The sequence below is a fragment of the Carcharhinus amblyrhynchos genome, chromosome 13 (assembly GCF_965287045.1).
Source record: "Carcharhinus amblyrhynchos chromosome 13, sCarAmb.v2.hapA, whole genome shotgun sequence".
In the NCBI taxonomy this organism is placed as follows: Eukaryota; Metazoa; Chordata; class Chondrichthyes; order Carcharhiniformes; family Carcharhinidae; genus Carcharhinus; species Carcharhinus amblyrhynchos.
Window position 1 is genome coordinate 15458753 of NC_137336.1, and position 19214 is coordinate 15477966.

The 19214-nt window shown below is 43.2% G+C and overlaps 1 protein-coding gene across 1 annotated transcript in view; it reads right to left on the reverse strand.

The window, feature by feature from the left end:
* Nucleotides 1–4625: 4625 nt before the first annotated feature.
* LOC145351736 (protocadherin Fat 1-like) overlaps nucleotides 4626–19214 on the reverse strand; it is a 144954-nt gene continuing 130365 nt past the window's right edge. Inside the window, exons 21-24 of the mRNA XM_080201329.1 lie at nucleotides 18309–18759; nucleotides 17530–17683; nucleotides 10698–11272; nucleotides 4626–6164 (exon numbers count right to left, since the gene is read on the reverse strand). Of these exons, the coding sequence (XP_080057455.1) occupies nucleotides 5653–6164; nucleotides 10698–11272; nucleotides 17530–17683; nucleotides 18309–18759 (1692 nt within the window). The 3' untranslated portion in view covers nucleotides 4626–5652. The remainder of the gene's footprint in view (nucleotides 6165–10697; nucleotides 11273–17529; nucleotides 17684–18308; nucleotides 18760–19214) is intronic.

The window sequence follows — 19214 nt, forward strand, 5'->3', positions numbered from 1 at the left end:
GGAGCGGAATATACTTCCTCAGCTGGATCGATCTTGTGTCCTTGTGACATGGAACAGCCTCCAATAACATTTCTGGGTCATTCTAAAACATGATGTGGAGATGCCAGCGTTGGACTGAGGTAAACACAGTAAGAAGTCTGTCAACACCAGGTTTAAGTCCAACTGATTTATTTGATAGTAAACTCGCAAGCTTTCGGGGTTTGCCCCTTCGTAAGGTGGCCTGACGTAGGGTGATCGACAAATAAATCGGTTGGACTTAAACCTGGTGTTGTCAGACTTTTTACTGCATTCTAAAACATTCAGTAGACATCGAGTCTCTCTTTGCAACTTCCCAGGCTGTCAGAGGTGGTTGTGCAAAGTATCTGCACTCTTTGCAAACTATTGCCAATATAACACTACCACTGTCTCATCTGCAGTTTACCTGAGTAATTTGATAGGTACGTAGATTGCCACGGAGCCACCCGCACCCACTGTGAGCTAAGCAACTTGTGAACCTATTTCACTGCCATTTGCATGTTGGCTCGATCATTGTAACATTGCCCATAGCCATAGCCATTGCCCATAGCAGCTAATGTCAGCTATTTCACAGAAGTATGAGTAATCTCACTGGAAAGAGGGCACAGCCCATTGCTTTTCAACCTACTTTGGACACAGTCCCTATTTCATTTCTCGTAGCTAGTAAATGAAGGTACATTTCTGATGGCAATTAACCAGCTATCTCCTACCATGCAAGCCAGTACTGCTAATGCCAGTCCTCTTGGGAATTTAAACTGATTTGAAGATTGATGGAAACCACTGAACAAGCAACATTACTGAAAACAGGACATTGTAGTGAGACTGGTATGGACACAGGCGGAGCTTAGCAGGTTTCAAGGCAAGACAAGCTAATACATGAGAATGTAACAATTAGGAGTAGAAGTAGGCCATATGGCCACTCAAGTCTGCTCTACCACTCAATGAGATTATATTGGCATGTGACTGAGCTGTAACTCACTTGACTGTTCAGTAACCACCTGCACCACAGTGAGGATGGTGTAGAGCAACCTGGCATAGTTATATTTCAATACGCAGCTGTCAGACATTACAGAATTCTAATCTTTTATCTGGCCAGATTAGTGGGTGACACGGTAGCACAGTGGTTAGCACTGCTGCCTCATAGCACCTACAACCCAGGTTCGAGTCTGGCCTCAGGCCACTGTCTATGCGCATTTGCATGTTGTCTGCATGGGTTCCCTCTGGGTGCTCCGGTTTCCTCTCACAGTCCAAAGATGTGCAAGCTAGGTTGATTGACCATGCTAAATTGCCTCTTAGTGTCAGAGTAAATGCTTGGGGTTACGGGAGTGGGACCGTTGTCAGTGCAAGTTTGATGGGCCGAATGGTCTCTTTCTGTACTGTAGCAACAAAGAACAATACAGCACAGGAAACAGGCCCTTCAGCCCTCCAAGCCTGCGCCACTCATGCTTCCAACTAGACTATTCGTTTGTATCCCTCCATTCCCAGTCTGTTCATGTGGCTGTCCAGATAAGTCTTAAATGATCCCAGCATGTCTGCCTCTACCACCTTGCTTGGCAGTGCATTCCAGGCCCCCACCACCCTCTGTGTAAAATACGTCCCTCTGACGTAGGTCTATGATCTTATAATTCTAAAAACACAGACATACTTTCAGGTTAACCTTCGAGCTGAATTTTGAATAAAGGCTGTCTTCATTAATATTCTTCAAGCCTGAGGGTTGGTTCTCCAAAGTAAATACAAAAATGCCGTCAATATCAATGATAATAAATATCACAAGATTCTTCACTGTGCCTTCCACTCAATGATTGCCTCATTTTATTATAACCATCACTTTCTCCCTTTCTCTCACTGTACCAGGGAGTACAATTGCAAAAAAAGGTTAAGGGCAAAAAAGAATGGGAGTATGAAAAAAGATTAGTGGGCAAGATAAAAATGAGCCCCAAATTTTTTATGCATATTAAGCAGTAAAAGTACAGTTCGAGGAATTGTGGGGTCAATTAGCATCGCAAAAGAAAATTTTAATGGAGAGGTAGAGACCCTAAACAAGGAACTGACTGAAGAGGGGGAAGGTAATGTTGCATTGTTGGAGAGGGAATAGGAAAAGTTTGGTGGAACTGGTTTCTGTAGTAACTGCCAAAAGGAATTGAACATTATGGTTGAAGACGATTAAACTGGAGGGATTTTTAAAATTCCTTCACTGCCTCCCCATATGAGGAGAACAATGGGGAGTAGAATATAGAATCCCTACAGTGCTGAGCCCATCAAGCCCACACCGACAACTATCCCATCCAGGCCCTAACCCCACAACCCCACATATTTACCCTGCTAATCCCCCTGACACTAGGGTCAATTTAGCAGAGCCAACCAACCAAATCTGCACACCTTTGGAGTAGGACTAATTAGAAAGAGATGGCACAAGCTCAATGGACTGAATGGTTTCTTTCTGTGCTGTATGATTCTCACTTCCTCTCATTTCTCGGTTGCTTTTTCATGCCAAATGCCATGTCCCTTTACTGACCTTGCCCTTTCCTCCTCCCACCCCTCCTCTCCTGACCTTTAACCTCTCCCATCTTGTCAGCGATCTGTTTTCTAGTGTTCCATTTTGTTTACCCTCTTCCTGCACCTTATCGCCTACATCCTCTGCACTCCTCAGCACCGCCACAACCCATCCCCTCTCACATCCTGCTGACTATCATCTTATTTACCTGAGGAACCACTCCCCCCAGCATTTCACACGCTTACTGTCCTATTTTCTGACAAGAGGAAGAAATTACAGATTTGGAGTTATTTGTTTTTTTTAACCCAACCTATTTTAAAAAAATGAAATAAACACACGATATTGAAGATCTGTAATCAAAATAAAACCACATTTTACTGAATATAATACAAAATAAAAAGAGACACACTTTCTGTAGAAACTCATACAGTGGAGTAATGTGTTGAACACTGGCCACACAAATAAAATGTACACCCAGCACATCTCACTAAACTGGGAGAGAGTAGAACGGGTAAACACAGTAATAGAAATGGAACAATGTGGATAGGCTGCAATTCACAATGTCAAAATCAGTTTACAGTCTCAATGCACTCTTCATGCAGTTTAGCATCCCTGTCACATTCTGGAAAGTTGATTGTTATACAACATGACCCTTTTTGCTATCCAAACTTTCACTAACACAAAATTCACCTGAAGTCTCACATCCATATGACCCTAAAAGATACAGAGACTCATTTGTTTCACGTGACCTTTATAAACCCAGTAACCAAAGTTTGCATGTTTATTTCAGAACAGAAAGTCGTAGCAACTTCATTTGAAGACCGCTTTATCCTCAATGCCATTTAACCCCATGTCAGCCCAGAACAGGATGATAAAAACACGTCGACGGTTCAACACAGGTATGTTGCAAAAACTTTGAGAAAGACTGTATCGCTAACGCTCCACTGTTAGTGATTGTTTGATTGTGGTGGTTTAATGTGGATTCAATGTGTAATAAAATTGAAGATGTTCGTAATAGTCAGGGGGAATCTCAGCATTATTATATAGGGTAGAGATGCTGGTGTTGGACTGGGGAGGGAACAGTAAGAAGTCTCACAACACTGGGTTAAATTCCAACAGGTTTATTTGGAATCATGAGATTTCAGAGCACTGCTGCTCCTTCTTCAAAATGACACACCTGATGAAGGAGCAGTGATCTGAAAGCTCGTGATTCCAAATAAGCCTGTCGGACTTTAACCTAATTATTAAATGGGTATTTGAGTTCAATCTGGATTCTGAATCAGATTTTGAAAGGTATAAGAAATTCTCATCATACATTTTCTAGGATTCGGATAATAAGACCACAATCTTTTGGCTGATATATTGTAAGACAGACCAGGAAGCTTATCAGAGGTGAGCTTTTAGCCTATAGGTCTCCAAGCAGCCTAAAGGTCCAGTGCTGAGCATGAGAATGGTTTAGCGTCACATAATCAAGGTTGCTGCTCCCTCTCCTGCTACAATACCAAAATTGCAGCCAGGGTAAAGGGAAAAAAAGGCATTGGATTTTTGTTTTGTTTCTGTCTTGTTAAGTGTCCAATGTTTGGTAAAGTTTTGATTAGCTATTTGATGATGAAGTACTATTTCCCTTGTGTCAGAGAGCAGATCTGAGTATAGTATGACCAGTGGACAGGTATATTGACCATCACACTCCTGCTCGTGACTTTTCCCCGAACAGATATCAGGTGCAGAGCTTCACACGAACGTCAGTGCTCACTAGTTCCAACAGGCAGAAATAAATCTGCATTACCCCAAACTACTACTTAATTAACAATTAATTAATGAGTCATGTGACTACAATCTTTCCTTAAGAAAGGAGACTGCCAGATGTGACAAAATATTCTTCGCAATGTTCACATCTGCATAAATAAGACACTCGGGGGTGGTGGCAAAGTGGCTAGCAATGTTGCCTCACAGTGCCAGGGACCCGGGCTTGATTCCCGACTTGGGTCACTGTTTGTGTGGTTTGCACATTCTCCCCGTGTCTGCATGGGTTGCTCTGGTTTCCTCCAAAGATGTGCAGGTTAGGTGGATTGGCCACGTTAAATTTCCCCTTAGACTCGGTGGGGGGGGCGGTGGGGGGGGGGCGGCTAGCTAGGGTAAATGCATAGGGTTATGGGAATAGGGCCTTGGTGGGAGTATGGTCGGTGCAGACTCAATGGGCCGAATGACCTCCTTCTACACTGAAGGATTCTATGGAAACAGAATTTTGAGCATAAATGGGTTTACTTTGTCCAATATTTATTCTTTTGCATTTGAAAGCGTGCCATTCAAGGTATACTGGGGGCATGCCTGTATTTACCATGCAGTGAATAATTATCATCTCTTTCTCTGAACTGCGTGCTCAGACAAATGCAAAGAATGTGGCGGAATGGGATATTTTTTGTCTTTCAGGCAACAACAAGGTTCATTCCCTGGCCAAGTATAGCACAGCTCGATGCAGAATAAAGCTCCTTGACTCTGCCCAGGATGCTGGTGTCAGCTCCCATGTAAATTAATGAAAGAAGATCAACAAACTGCTGCAAGATTACAAACATCCCTCCCACCCACAACATGCTGAATTCAATCCATTATCAGTGAAACATGACAAGTATCAAATCAATTTTTACAGTGGCTTTCAGACCAGCATGTCCATTAGCAGGTAGATCTTGATGGAAATATCCATTAAACAAAGAGACAATGTACAAAATAGTGCCCATAGTCTCTCAGTAATTCAATACTTTCATGGCTGGGTAGAGATTATGTTCGTATTGCTAAAAAGACAAGATTTTTTTACAATCTCACTAACATGACAGTCATAAAGTTATACTACTGTGTTTGTTTTCCCAATGTCTTGCCAGTCTTTACCATGGCATTCCTACTGAGTTCGACAATAGCCACCCTAATACCATCTCAGTACTGCAGCCGATCTGTTCCTGCAACGTTCTTCAGTGGCAGGGTCAGCAGCCTGGGGCATCTTTAATCAGCTCCTTTGTCCAGAGGCTGCTCAAATCGACCATTCCCGCTTGCACCCACAGTGACGTTTATTCCAGAAGTCCAAGAGCAGGCAGCAAGAGGTTGTCAGTGGTCCTGACCTGACATAGTGCATGAGAAAGTGAACCTTCTCCTTAAAACATCACCTCTTCGCAGCTGCCATAGTCACTCTCCATCAGGTCAGAGTCCTCGTAGCACGTAGGCATGACGAGGCGGGGCACCACCGCCTGGGCGTGCACCGGCCCGCACTCTGCGTACGACGGCTGGGCGACGCTGAGGCGGACGTGAACCTTCTGGTAGCCGGGCTGCATGGCGACGCCTGGGACCTGGGATTTCAGCAGCTCTGCCGGGTAGTAGCTAATGGCAGTGTACTCGTTCTGGCATCGCGACGGCAATAAAGCCGTTGGATCGCCGTCTGGGAAATCTTCCAGGACCTGGTCGTTGTACTGCGGCGCCAGGGGTGCCCGCTTGCTCCGTGAGGAATAATGGCCCAGCGGGAATGGGAAGCCATCGTATCTGTCAAAGTGTTCGTTGCCCACTGGATGTGGGAGATTTTCTTCCATTCCTTCATATTGTGAATATTCCTGTATTATTGGTGGATGGGACTGAGGCTGTGGGGGCCAGATTGGAGGGTCACCGTGATAGACTGAAATTCAAAACAGAAAGTTAAATGAATTTTAAAGATATTCAAACTAAATAATTATCCTCAAAAGAAACCGACAGGGATTGTAGCATTTTTCCTTAGTTATGCATTTTGACCTTTCAACTCGCCCCAGATCCAGCCACCAAATCCACCCACTGCTGGCCCTGACCTGAGGTTGGTGATAGGGTGGGGATCTCTCATTATCATGGTGCACCGCCATGGTCTCGATCTCTATCTTTAACTTGTCTTTACCTTCCACTGGACTCCAAGGCCATGGCAGCCTTCTCCATTAGGCCGGGTATCAATGCTTCCCCTCTCCTTTATATCTAACCTGTTTAGACTAATTACATATCAGTATGGAAAACCAATAAAATGTAGAAGTGAAAGGAAGTAACACTGTCCCGAACTGGTCTCGTACACCTTAAAATGGAACTCTACTGTGACCAGAGTCAGCGGGCAGGATTTTCCGGCCCTTCCTGCCGAAATTGTCCAGTCCTGCCCCGACATGCCCCCACTGCGGGGACCCGGCAGCAGAGGCTGTGAACAACAGGAAAGCCCATTGACAGCGGCGAGACTGGAAGATCCCATTGCTGCCACAAAACATGCCGTGGTGGGGAGGATTGAGGGGGTGCGGGTGGTGGGGGAGGGGACGGTGGGAAGGGAGTGGGGAAGGGGTGGGGAGTGGGAGGTGGCGCAGGGTTGGGGGAGGGATGGGAAGGGGTTGGGGAGGGGGTGAGGATGGGTGGGGAGGTGTCGGGGACGTCTTGGGAAGGGAGGTGGGTCAGGATTGGGGAGGGGATGGGGACAGGGTGAGGAGGCGTTGGGAAGGGGGTGGAGAGAAGAGTGTGAGGTGGGGAGGGGTTGGTAAGGTGTTGGGGAGGGGATGGGGCAGAGTTCAGAGGGGTTAAGGAGGGGGTGGGGGGGTAGGGGAGGGGGGTGGGACAGGGTTGGGAGAGGGCGGGGAGCTGAGGAAGGGCTAGACTTTCTGCTAGAAAGTCTCAAAAATTATTAATTTTTGCTGGTATTTGATCTTTTTTTTTTCCTTCTCAGTGGGTCTGGCCCGTGACTCTTCTGTAATTTCTCTCAAGGTGTCTCCTTTTATCTCGAGCTCTGGTCATTTTCACAAGTCAATATTCTCCTCTTGTTGTCTGATTCTTCCTATTTTTCTTGCATAAATATTTCTATCCTCCACTCATATTTTACGGCCTCACTCGTCCCTTAGACCATAAGGCAAAGCAGCAGAATTAGACCACTCGGCCCATCAAGTCTTCTCCACCATTCAATCATGGCTGATATTTTTCTCATCCCCATTCTCCTGCTTTTTCCCCAAAACCCCTGATCCTCTTATTAATCAAGGACCTATATATCTCTGTCTTAAAGACACTTAATGACCTTGCCTCCACAGCCTTCTGCAGCAAAGAGTTCTACAGATTTACTGTGCTGAAGAAATTCCCAAAAGAGTAAAATCCCAGCCAAGGTCTATGGACCTTCCCACTGTCTGCCCCTCGCCCGCTCCGCTTTCCGTGGTGGGTGGGCAGTAAAATTCCAGCCATCGACACACAGAGCATTGTTAACTGACAGCACCATATTGACATCTGCAGTTCAGAATCTGCTTTACATGTTACAACACAATGTGTGATGTTCTTCAGTGCCTTATGCAAAGTACCATATCATGGTTTGCTCAGTTGGCTTGACAGCTGGTTTATGATGGGGAGTAATGTTAACAGCGCAAGTTTAATTCCCATACCAACCTTAACCCTAACTCTAACCCTATTTGGTGACTTATTTGGGGAGGCGATGGCCTAGTGGTATTATTGCGAGACTAATAATCCCAGAAATTCAGCAAATACTCTGGGGATCCGGATTCAATCCACAGCAGATGGTGGCATTTGAATTCAATTTTAAAAATCTGGAATTAAGAATCTATTGACGGTCGTGAAATGATTGTTGATTGTCGGAAAAACCCATCTGGTTCACTGATGTCTTTCGAGAAGGCAATCTGCTGTCATTACCTAGTCTGGCCTACATGTGACTCCAGAACCACACAGCAATGTGGTTGACTCTCAACTGCCCTCCAAGGGCAACTAGGGGTGGACATTTGACACTAATGTTCCACAAATACATTTTTAAAAAAACTCATGAAGACTCTGCATTCTTAACCTGGCCCCTTGCCTGTGGTAACCCTCAGGTAAAGTCACCACCAGTCAGTTCTCTCCCTCAAAGGAGAGAACGACCTATGTATGACGATGGTAACTTTACCTTTACATACGACAAACTATCCCCCTTAGCACTAACATTCTTCTATAAAAGCTACAAACCTACATAGTCAATTCCTCTCTGAAGCATTCTAAGAGTTAATTTTCTCCTCCAGTTTCCTTCTTGCTCAATTTTTGTAGGGTTTCTTTACAATTTCAATTTAAATTTGCTTTTTAGTTTTTACAACTTGTCTGATTTAGTTTTCTACTTTGGGATACTTTTGTTTAGTATGTTCACTATTCGCTTCATTTTTAAAGTATACATTTTTCCATTCCTTTTTTTTTTGCTTTTTAAAAAATCCATGTTTTGCAATTCATGCAAACCATAAAGGAAGCTACACTTTACCAACAGGTCCCAGCCTGTAAGAAAGCTAACACCAAACCCTGTGGAGCTAAAGGGAGTGTAAGAACATTGTGGCAACAACTAAAGAATTGTCAACAAAATGTAGGCTGTTGTTAAGTGTCCAATGATTCACTAGGTTTATCAAGTAGCTGTGACATTCAGGTTAAGGAGTCCCAGGTTAGGCTCCTGGCCTCTCTAAATTTCAGACGATATCAGCTTGGCTGCAACAGGAGTGGGCCACTCAGCTCCTCAAGTCTGTTCTGCTGTTCAATTAGACCATTGTCTGATCTGTATCTTAACTCGATCTACACACCTTGGTTCTGGAATCCTTAATACCCTTATCTAACAAAAATCTATCAGTCTCAGCTTTGAAATTATTTTCAATTGACCCCCAGCCTTAACAGTTTATTTGAGGGAGAGTGTTCCTTTGTGTGAAAAAGTTCTTCCAGGCTTCATCCTTGAACAGTCAGGCTCTCACTTTGATGTTATGTCTCTTTGTCCCATACCAACTGATATAGTTTCTCTTTAATCACCTCACAAGCTCCAGTGGGTTGCTAGAACTGTCCTCATGATCACGTGTTTAAGGTGAGAGTAAACCGGCCAGGGAAATTGTTACCTCATCCTCATGATCCCTAGTGATCATTGGTTAAGAATAATATTTGATGTTAACAGATTAATTCCTCCTTCGTTCAGTCTGACGGCCAACGAACATTGATTATTGAGGCTCATACAAGAATAATGTGTGTTTCTTTAATTCATTTTATGGGATGTAAATGTCCTTGGTTGGGCTAATATTTATTGTCCGTCCTGAACTGCCCTCCATCTCAGAGGGCATTTAAGAGTTAACCACATCACTGTGGGCCTGGAGTCACATGTAGGCTAGGCCAGGTGAGAATGGCAGATTTCCTTCTCTAAAGGCTATTAGTGAACTAGATGGGTTTTTATGATAATTGGCAACGCTTTCATGGTCATTATTCAACTTTTGATTCCAGATTTTTATTCAATTCAAATTTCACCAGTTCCCTTGGCGGTATTTGAACCTAAGACCCCAGATCTTGCTCCGAGTCTCTGGATTAATAGCCTAATGACAATACCACTGCGCCACCGCCTCCTCTAAATGAAGTTGGCCGGCATCGGTTAAATTGTGACAGTGTTATAACAAAGTGCGGCTGTGTACATGAATATGGGAAAACTACTCAAACATAATAGAATCTATATGTTGACAGGCCTCATTCTGTGCAAATATTTTGTTACACCACAACATTTGGAAACATGAACAACTTCACAATTACTTAACAATGATCCACAAAATAGAATCATACAATCCTACAGAGCAGAAGGAGGCCGTTTGGCCTATCGAGTCTTCGGCTATCAGCTGATGGTTCAAAGACCAGGGGACACATATTTAACTTATTGGAACTGACTGCACACATGGCTGGTGGAAATGGAGGCAATGATTTAAATAGGAAATTGGCTGGATACTTGAGCAAAATAAGTTTATAGGGCCATTGGGGTCCGGAAGGGGGGGGATAGGCATGATTGACACGCTACTGCCTCATAATGTAGGGATCCGGGTTTGATTCCGGCTTGGGTCTCTGTCCATGTGGAAACTGCACATTCTCCCTGTGTCTACTTGGGTTTCCTCGCACAGTCTGAAAGATGTGCTGATTAGGTGCATTGGCCACGCTAAATTCTCGCTCTGTGTGTTGGAACAGGCGCCGGAGTGTGGCGACTAGGGGATTTTCACAGTCAGTTCATTGTAGCGTTAATGTAAACTACTTGTGACAGTAATAAAAAAACTTCAAACAGAGCAGACATGAGATGAGTGTGCTCCCTCTGTGCTGTAAATGACTCTATGGGGGGAAACTTCACGGTCTGCCTGCCACCCGGAAAATTCCACCCTGTAAGTCTACGATAGTAAACATTGATTGTTCTCACCCTCGTATTCGCACTCCCAGGTCGTTTTTGGTATAGATTCGTTATCTGAGTTGGATGAGGGAGCAGCTGGTAGGTTTGGTGCCACACTGCACACAACAGTTGGCTTGCCCTTGCTGTGCACTGGGTTGAAGGTGTTGAGGTCGGGATGCCCCAATGACCCTTGGTATAAATCTCTGTCCAGGTCATATGCGGATCCTTTCAGAATGTTGAGTGGGATGAGCGCAGATGAATGTGAATCACAGTAATTCTTCTTTATGGTTTCGCCCTTTGACAGCTCGTTGCTGCCCAGAATGCTGAGGGGGGTTTGCTTTTTCTTCTTCTTGCTCCGCACCTTGCGGAAGACGACAAACAGGGCAACTAAAATGCAGGCCACCAGCACCGCCCCTACAATCTCGATAATTTCATAATGGCTGATGATGATCGGAGAGCCATGCATTTGCCCCTCTGCGGATATCTCGCACAATTCTCCGCTGAATCCGGACACACAGCTGCAGTTATAGGAACGATGGAAATTCTCACAGCTCCCATTGTTCACGCAAGGATGCTTCATGCATTCAGCAAAGTCCCCTTTGCACCTGAAAATTCAAAGCATACAGTTGTTAGAAACAGTGAACGGGGTGGAGAGGAGTAATGAGGGGTGCGGGTGGGGGTCCACTCAATAATTCAATGTTAAAATCACTAGGGCTTACAGACATCCCTTGTCAATTTAGCCAGGTGGAGATAGAATCATAAAAAAGTTGCAGCACAGAAGGAGGCCAGTTGTCCATATTGTCCATGCCAGCCTGAGGACACCAAGGTGCTCTTTCTAATCCCACCTTCCTGCAACCGGTCTATATCCCTGTAGCTCACAGCACTTAAGGTGCAGATCCAGGTGCTTTTTAAAAGCGTTTCGGGTCTCAGCCTCTACCTTCAACTCGGGCAGCAAATTCCAGACATCCACCATCCTTAACACAACAATGTTCTTCCTCATTTATCCTCTACACTTACTGTTACTTATCTTGATCCTATGTCCCCTGGTTCTAGAATTCTCCACCAAGGAAAACAATTTTATCTTGTCCAGTCTATCTCTTGCTCTCATGATTTTCTAAACCTTGAGTCCCCCGTCTTTGTTTCAAGGAAAATAACCACAACCCATGTAATCTCTCCACATAGCTACACTTCTCTAGCTCTGGCAACATTCTTGCAAACCTCACCCATACTCTCTCCAAAGCATTTACGTCCTTCCTGTGATATGGTGACCAGAACTGCATATAATACTCCAGTTCTGACCTCACTAGTATTTTATATAATTAATCATAATTAAGGACCCATGCACCCTGGATATTCTCTCTTCCACCTTCATCTGTCAGGATAAAGATACAAAAGTCTGGGGTCATGTACCAACCAACTCAAGGCCAGCTTCTTCCCTGCTGCCATCAGACTTTTGAATGGATGTATCTCGCACTAAGTTGATCTTTCTCTACACCCCAGTGACCGTAACACTACATTCTGCACTCTCTCCTTTCCTTCTCTATGAATGGTATGCTTTGTCTGTATGACATGCAAGAAACAATACTTTTCACTGTATACTAATGCATGTGACAATAATAAGTCAAATCAAATCAAATCAAAATCAAGATTATATCCTTACTCTTTGGACCTTGGATTAGCTGGAGATCCCTGAGATCAGGGAATTGAAAATGGGCCAGTGTTTGGACTACTAATTGACATGTAGTGGTCTCCACTGCATGATTGGTCATAATAAAATGACCTTGACTATGACAATCTCCACAGTACAATAGAAATATTAATGTGAAAATAGACCAGACAACGCCAGTTTAGAATGGGGTCTTTTCCAAACAATCCTAATTTATGAGGCATGTAAGACAGAAAATGAAATTTCATAATAATAAGGCATAGGAGCTTCAATTCTTTCTCGAGTCATAAACGTACTTATTAAAGTTAAGAAACATCATGTGGCAGCGTCTTCAGTTTAGAGAATTTAGCATTGTTATATGTCAAATTCTAATAAGTGCATATGTATATGATAAATATTAAAACAAAATACAACTATTATTCCAAATTCTTGTCCCTTTATTTCAGGCTCACTTTTTTAAAAATTCTTTTACGGGATGTAGTTGTCACTGGCTGAGTAAGCATTTATTGTCCATCCCTAATTGCCTTTGAGAAGATCCCCGCATTATAAGGATGTGACTATGCTGGAGAGGGTGCAGAGGAGATTTAGCAGGACGCTGGAGGATCTGAGCTATGAGGAGAGACTGGAAAGGCTGGGGCTGTTTTCCTTGCAACAGCGAGGGTACCTGGTAAAGGTGTATAAGATTATGAGGACATGGATAGGGTGGATAGGAAGGCATATTTTCCATGCATAGAGGGTCAATAACCAGGGAGCAACGATTAAAGGTAAGAGATGAAAGCTAAGAAGGGAGTTGAGAAGAATTGTTTTCACTCAGAGGATGGTGGGAGTCTGGAACTCTCTGCCTGAAAGGGTGGTTGAGTCAAAAACTCTTACAACATTGAAGAAATATTTAGATAGTCACCTGTGTTGCCCTAACCTCCAATTATCATTCCAAATTCTTGTCTCTTTATTTCAGGCCCACTTTTTTTTAATTCTTCCATGGGAAGTAAGTGTTGCTAGTTGAGTCAGCTATTGGCCATCCTTAATTGCCTTTAAGAAGGTCACCACACAACAGGAAGGATGTGATTACACTGGAGAGGGTGCAGAGGAGTTTACCAGGATGTTGCCTGGGCTGGAGGTTCTGAGCCAAATGCTGGAGAATGGGATTAGTGCAGCAAGACCTTTGATGACTGGCATGGACACAGTAGCCTAAATGGCCTCCTTCTGTGCTGTGGAAGTTTGTACAGTGGTAGTGACCCAACTTTTGAAACTGCCGCAGTCTGTGTGGTGCATGTACACTGATAGTGCTGTTAGGGAGGGAGTTCCAGGATTTTGACCCAGTGACTGTGAAAGAACAGTGATATACTTCCAAGGCAGAATGGTGTGTAGCTTAGATAGGAACGAAGGAGGTGTTCCCATTGTCTTTCTTGGTGGTAGAGGTCGTGGATTTGGAAAGAGTAGTGGTAACAGGTACCACTGGAGATTAAGGAGAAAGAGATTAAAAGTAATGGACGTTGCAGGGGCAATATATTTACACGTGATTTATTACCAGTACCAACTGATCTCCAATGACACTGGAAGTCAAGGCCAAATGTAGGTCTCAACAGAAAAAAAGGTGGGACAACAGATATAATTAAATTTCCATTTAAAAAAAATGCTTTCTGCCCTTATTTTTTACAATTATAATATGTTTTCATATGGACGAGATTCAACACAACGCAACAAAGCTAGTTCTTACTTTTTTAAAATGTGTAATCATTAATTGAAAAAATAGTTCAGCCCTTACCAGAATTACAAGGACACAACTAGCAAAACAACTAAAAGACTTAGAGGGTTGGATTTTCAATCTGGTTGCAAAAACCAACCGCCTGTACCACTACATGGTGAATCTATGAATCTTTCCATACAGCTCAGGGACTCTCAGTATGTCTGAGACATCCAGTGATGTCTCTTCTAATTCCTTATGCTTCAGTATCGGATTTCCAGTTTCCGATCTCATATCTGTCTGCTTTTTCTCTGGCTGCAACAAAACTTTGTCCTTGTTCTTCATTTTGGATTCGCTGTTGTCCATGTCTGTCTCTGGTAAAGTCTTAACTTGTTTGGGTTCTTTAATTTTGTTATTTGTGGCCTCGGTATCAACTTGCAGCTTGGAAAGTTCTACAGCTTTTCCTTTCAACGCCTCTTCTTTGCCATTCAATTGTTCCTTCAGCTCTTCAGGCTGTTTCTTGTAGTTTTTGGCTTTCTCCTGGAATATGGAACATCCCTGAATCTTCTCTGCCAGTTGGTTCTTCAGTTTGCTCAGAGTGAGATTAAATTATAGAACCATTGAATCATAGAAACTAATAGAAATAGAAATTAATTTTGCTTCTGTTCATAATTTTCCAGTGGAATAAACTTTGACTTGATGGACCCTTCTAATTTGTAAAGGTCTTTCAACAGATTTTCCTTTTCTTTGTGAAGCTTGCTTGCTTCATCTTTAGTTTTCCTGTAATTCAGCAGAGTGTCCTTGGGTTTCTTCTGCTGTGTTTTCGTTCTTCTGTTTAGGACGCACTTCGTTTCTTCATGATGCTGAATAGTCACTCATTGCTTTTGCGTTTGATCTTGAAGTACATCAACTATTCTCTCAACCACTTATCTTCTTATTGTACTCCCTCTGGGGTCTCCTGTTGTCCTTGGTAGGGTACGCTCTCTGTGGGGTATTTTACTGCCTTCAGCAGAATTGCCTCCCACTCTGGTGTCTCTTGTTGCCCTTGGTGTTCTATTGGGTGTGTGCTAAAGCACTCATGTCTGGTGTAGCCATTTCCTCAGCTGAAATGCATCTGGCTTTTCCAATCTGCTGTCCATGACCATTTGTGTTTTCTTGTACTTACCAATTTAAGACCAAGAGCAGGTAACGCTATTGTTGAACCTCAGCTGTCCACAGCTTGTCGGGTTTTCTTTGTTTAAAGTTTCACGTGCTTTTTGGGATCTTGGCAAATTCGTTCCTGGTAAATTTTCTAAACTGTTAAAGTGTTTGTTTCTCTTTGAAAAAAACAGTTTATTGATTGCTGCCTTTAAATTTGGCAGGTTTTTAAATTTAACTTTGGGAACTTTGGTGGGCGCGCTTCCCGTTGTCTGTTCTGGCTCTGTGTTTTTCCCACACTTCTAGGATTTCGGCGGGCTCCTTGGCGATCCGCCACTTCATTTTTCTTAAGCTGTCTAAACTGTTTTGTACTTTGGGGGGCTGTTTGCAGTCTGTTGCTTTTGTGTTTTTGATATTCCCACACTTTACTAAGATCCCCGTGATTGTGGTAACTTTTGTTTTAAACTTGTTAAAACTTTTTAAAACTGCACCTCTTCATCTCTGGATAGTTCTGCTCCTTATTTTTAAAACCCCTGCAGGTCCTTGTCTCTTTTTTTTCACTGTCCTCTGCAGGTTCTGTTCATTTTGAACTTTTGACTCTGCCAGTCAATAATTGCATGTGGTTTTATTTTAAACTGCCAGCCTTCTTATTTGTATTGCAACTCTCTTACAGTTGTCTCCTTATAAGCCCTTATGGCTGCCTCCTATTCTAAAATGTAAAGGCAGCTTCTTTTCATCTCCTTGCTCACCTGTCTTGTGAGCTTTGCTCTCCTTCACTCATGGATCAGGCAGTATTTTTCCTTTGGTGCATGTCTCTGTGGTCCAGCTTCAATTTTTCACACACTGACATACTATTCTGGGTTTATGATAGGGAAACTGGTGAGCTGGTGCAACGACAATAATCTCTCCCCCCATGTTTAACAAAATGAAGGAGATAGTGAATGACTTCAGGAAGTGTAGTAGACGACATGTCCCTCAATGGGGACGAAGTAGAAAAGTAGAGAGCTTCACGTTTTTAGGTGTCCAGATCACCAACAATATGTCCTAGTCTCTTCATGCCGACACTATAGTTAAGAAAGCCCACCAATGCCTCTACTTTCTCAGAAGACTAAGGAAATTTGGTATGTCCACCATGACTCTCACCAACTTTTACGGATGCACGATAGAAAGTCTTTTTTCTGGTTGTATCACAGCTTGGTATGACTCCTGCTCTGCCCAAGACCGCAAGAAACTACAAAGGGTTGTGAATGTAGCCCAGTCCATCACTTAAACCAGCCTCCAATCCATTGACACTGTCTACATTTCCCGCTGCCTTGGCAAAGCAGCCAGAATAATTAAGGACGCCACGCACCCGGGCGTCCACCTTCTTCCATCAGGAAGAAACTACATAAGTCTGAGGTCACATACCAACCAATTCAAGAACAACTTCTTCCCTGCTGCCATCAGACTTTTGAATGGACATGGCTCGCAATAAGTTGATCTTTCTCTGCACCCTAGCTATGACTGTAACATTACATTCTGCACTCTCTCCTTTCCTTCCCTATGGATGGTATGCTTTGTATGTATAGTGTGCAAGAAACAATATTTTTCATTGTATACCAACACACGTGACAATAATAAATCAAATCAAAATCATTTATCTGCCACCTTTCTTACTGCCATTTCTCATCAGTGCCGATGAATCAGAGCAACGAGGCATAAATAACATTATTAGGTCGAATAAAGAATTTAAGATGATCTTTCCTCCACAGAAAGTAGCAAGAACATGGAACTTGCTGCTACATGATGCAAATAAATTAGATGCATTTAAGGGGAAGCTACTTAAGAATATGGAGAAAGGAAGGGATGGGAAAGATAACTTGAAAGCTGAGGTTAATTTAAGTGGGAGGAGGTTCACTAGTACAGGCCTGTTGGGCTGAATGACTTATGTTTGTGTTGTACATGCAACACAATTCTAGCTGGTGTGGAGGAATCTGTGTAGTTTTTGAGGTAAGTCTGAAAAATAACAAATTAAATGTGATGACAAATAGTACAAAGTGATGGGATTACCAAAAGAGAGTAAACATTGAACTATCAACTAAATATTGTTTAACCACAGAATACAGAACATGGATTTTGGGTAAGGGCAAATCAGATACAACTGAATTACTGAAGTTGTGAGAACTGGTAATTATAAACAGAAGTTAGATAGGCATTTACTAAGCTGAAGGATATACAAGTGTGAAATCTGCTTTCTGCAATCTGATGCCATGTTTTAAGTTAATAAGGCAACATGTCACCAGAAATACCAGGCTGAAGACTATGCAATATGAATTTTGGTCACTATTTGTGGTCATTCTCAATGTGGTCATCCTCAATCTGGTATTGTTCTCTACCTTGGTAGTGAATTCCCCTTTGTGCAGTTGCAGATGTAGCCATTCTGTTGTGGGATGCAGGTTCCTCCATATAAACAGGGTTGAGAGAGGCAGGGATGGTCACTCAATTCACAGTGCACACCAAGAATATTCTTCGGGCATTTGCAAATATAGCCTGGTTTTAAGAAATAACATAACATTGATGTAATGTGTTCACAGCCATACAGTAAAGTTTCTAAAGTTTATTTATTATTATTACAAGTAGGCTTACATTAACACTGCAATGAAGTTACTGTCAAAATCTCGGCAGTCGCCACACTCCGGCACCTGTTTGGGTACACTGAGGGAGAATTTAGCATGGCCAACCAACCTGACCAGCACGTCTTTCAGACTGCACTCAGAGGAAACCCGCATAGACATGGGAAGAACATGCAAATTCTGCACAGACAGTGATCCAAGCCAGGAATCGAACCCCGGTCCCTGGCACTATGAGGCAGCAATACTAACCATTGTGCCACCATGCCGCCCCTGCGCCAGGGTAGGTTTTGCCCTTTTTTGGCAATTTTGTCCCATCCTTCCCCTCAATAGTTTTAACCTTTACTAGGATATGGATCCCAAAGCATCACACAGATAACCATTTTTCATGGATGAACCCAGAAAATGAACGTCAACAGCTGATCCAACTGGGGCAAACTTGATAAGCTAGCTGAACAATCAGGCGAGTTTAAGAGTTTCTACTGTAGCTAGGATGACCTAAATGTTTTACTTGTGTCTTTTTTCCCTCTGGGCTCTTTACTCACCTCCAGACGGAGTTTCAGTGCATGTTCCGCCATTTTGACATGGTGCTTTTGAACATATTTCAATGGGTTGGCAACAAGATTCAATTCCTACTGATGTTTCAACTGCCACAATTGGTTTGTTTGATTCTTCATCTTTTATGATGCCATCCCTCTGGAATATGATGGAGCCAAGGCAGCCTTTAAACTCTTTGATGACTCGTTCATGATTATTGGACTCCAAGTTGCCCTCTTGAGCTTTACCACCGAAAAGTACAAAATCACTTCTTGGACATGTCTCTGAAAGTGCAGCAGAGGCGATGTACATCCCATCCAGCACCAGCTTTACCGATAACGTAGTCACCTCAACTTGAACTGAATGCCACAGCCCATTACTGACTGGGGTGTCGTTAACTGACAAAATCTTACTCTTTCCACCACAGATATAAGTGAACTTCAGATTCCCATTCGTAATCTGTAAAACAAAGAGAGGTTTTTTTAAAAAAGTGATCCTGCCACAATGCAATCTCCAACGTTTCTGGAGAGAATGATTCCATCCATTTTAGTTTATGTAGTATCTAGCATGCAGCGCCATCAACCCATCTCATGGGTGGCATGATGGCACGGTGGTTAGCACTGCTGCCTCATAGCGCCAGGGACCTGGGTTTGATTCCCGGCTTGGATCACTGTGTGGAGTTTGCATATTCTCCCCATGTTTGTGTGGGTTTCTTTGGGATACTCCAGTTTTACCCCACACTCCAAAGATGTGCGGATTAGGTTGATTAGCCATGCTAAATTGCCTCCTTAGTGTCAGAGCGAATAGCTAGGGTAAATGGGGTTATGGGGATAGGGCCTGGGCGGGATTATGGTCGGTGCAGACTCAATGGGCCAACTGGACTCCTTCTGCACTGTAGGATTCTATAATCCCCA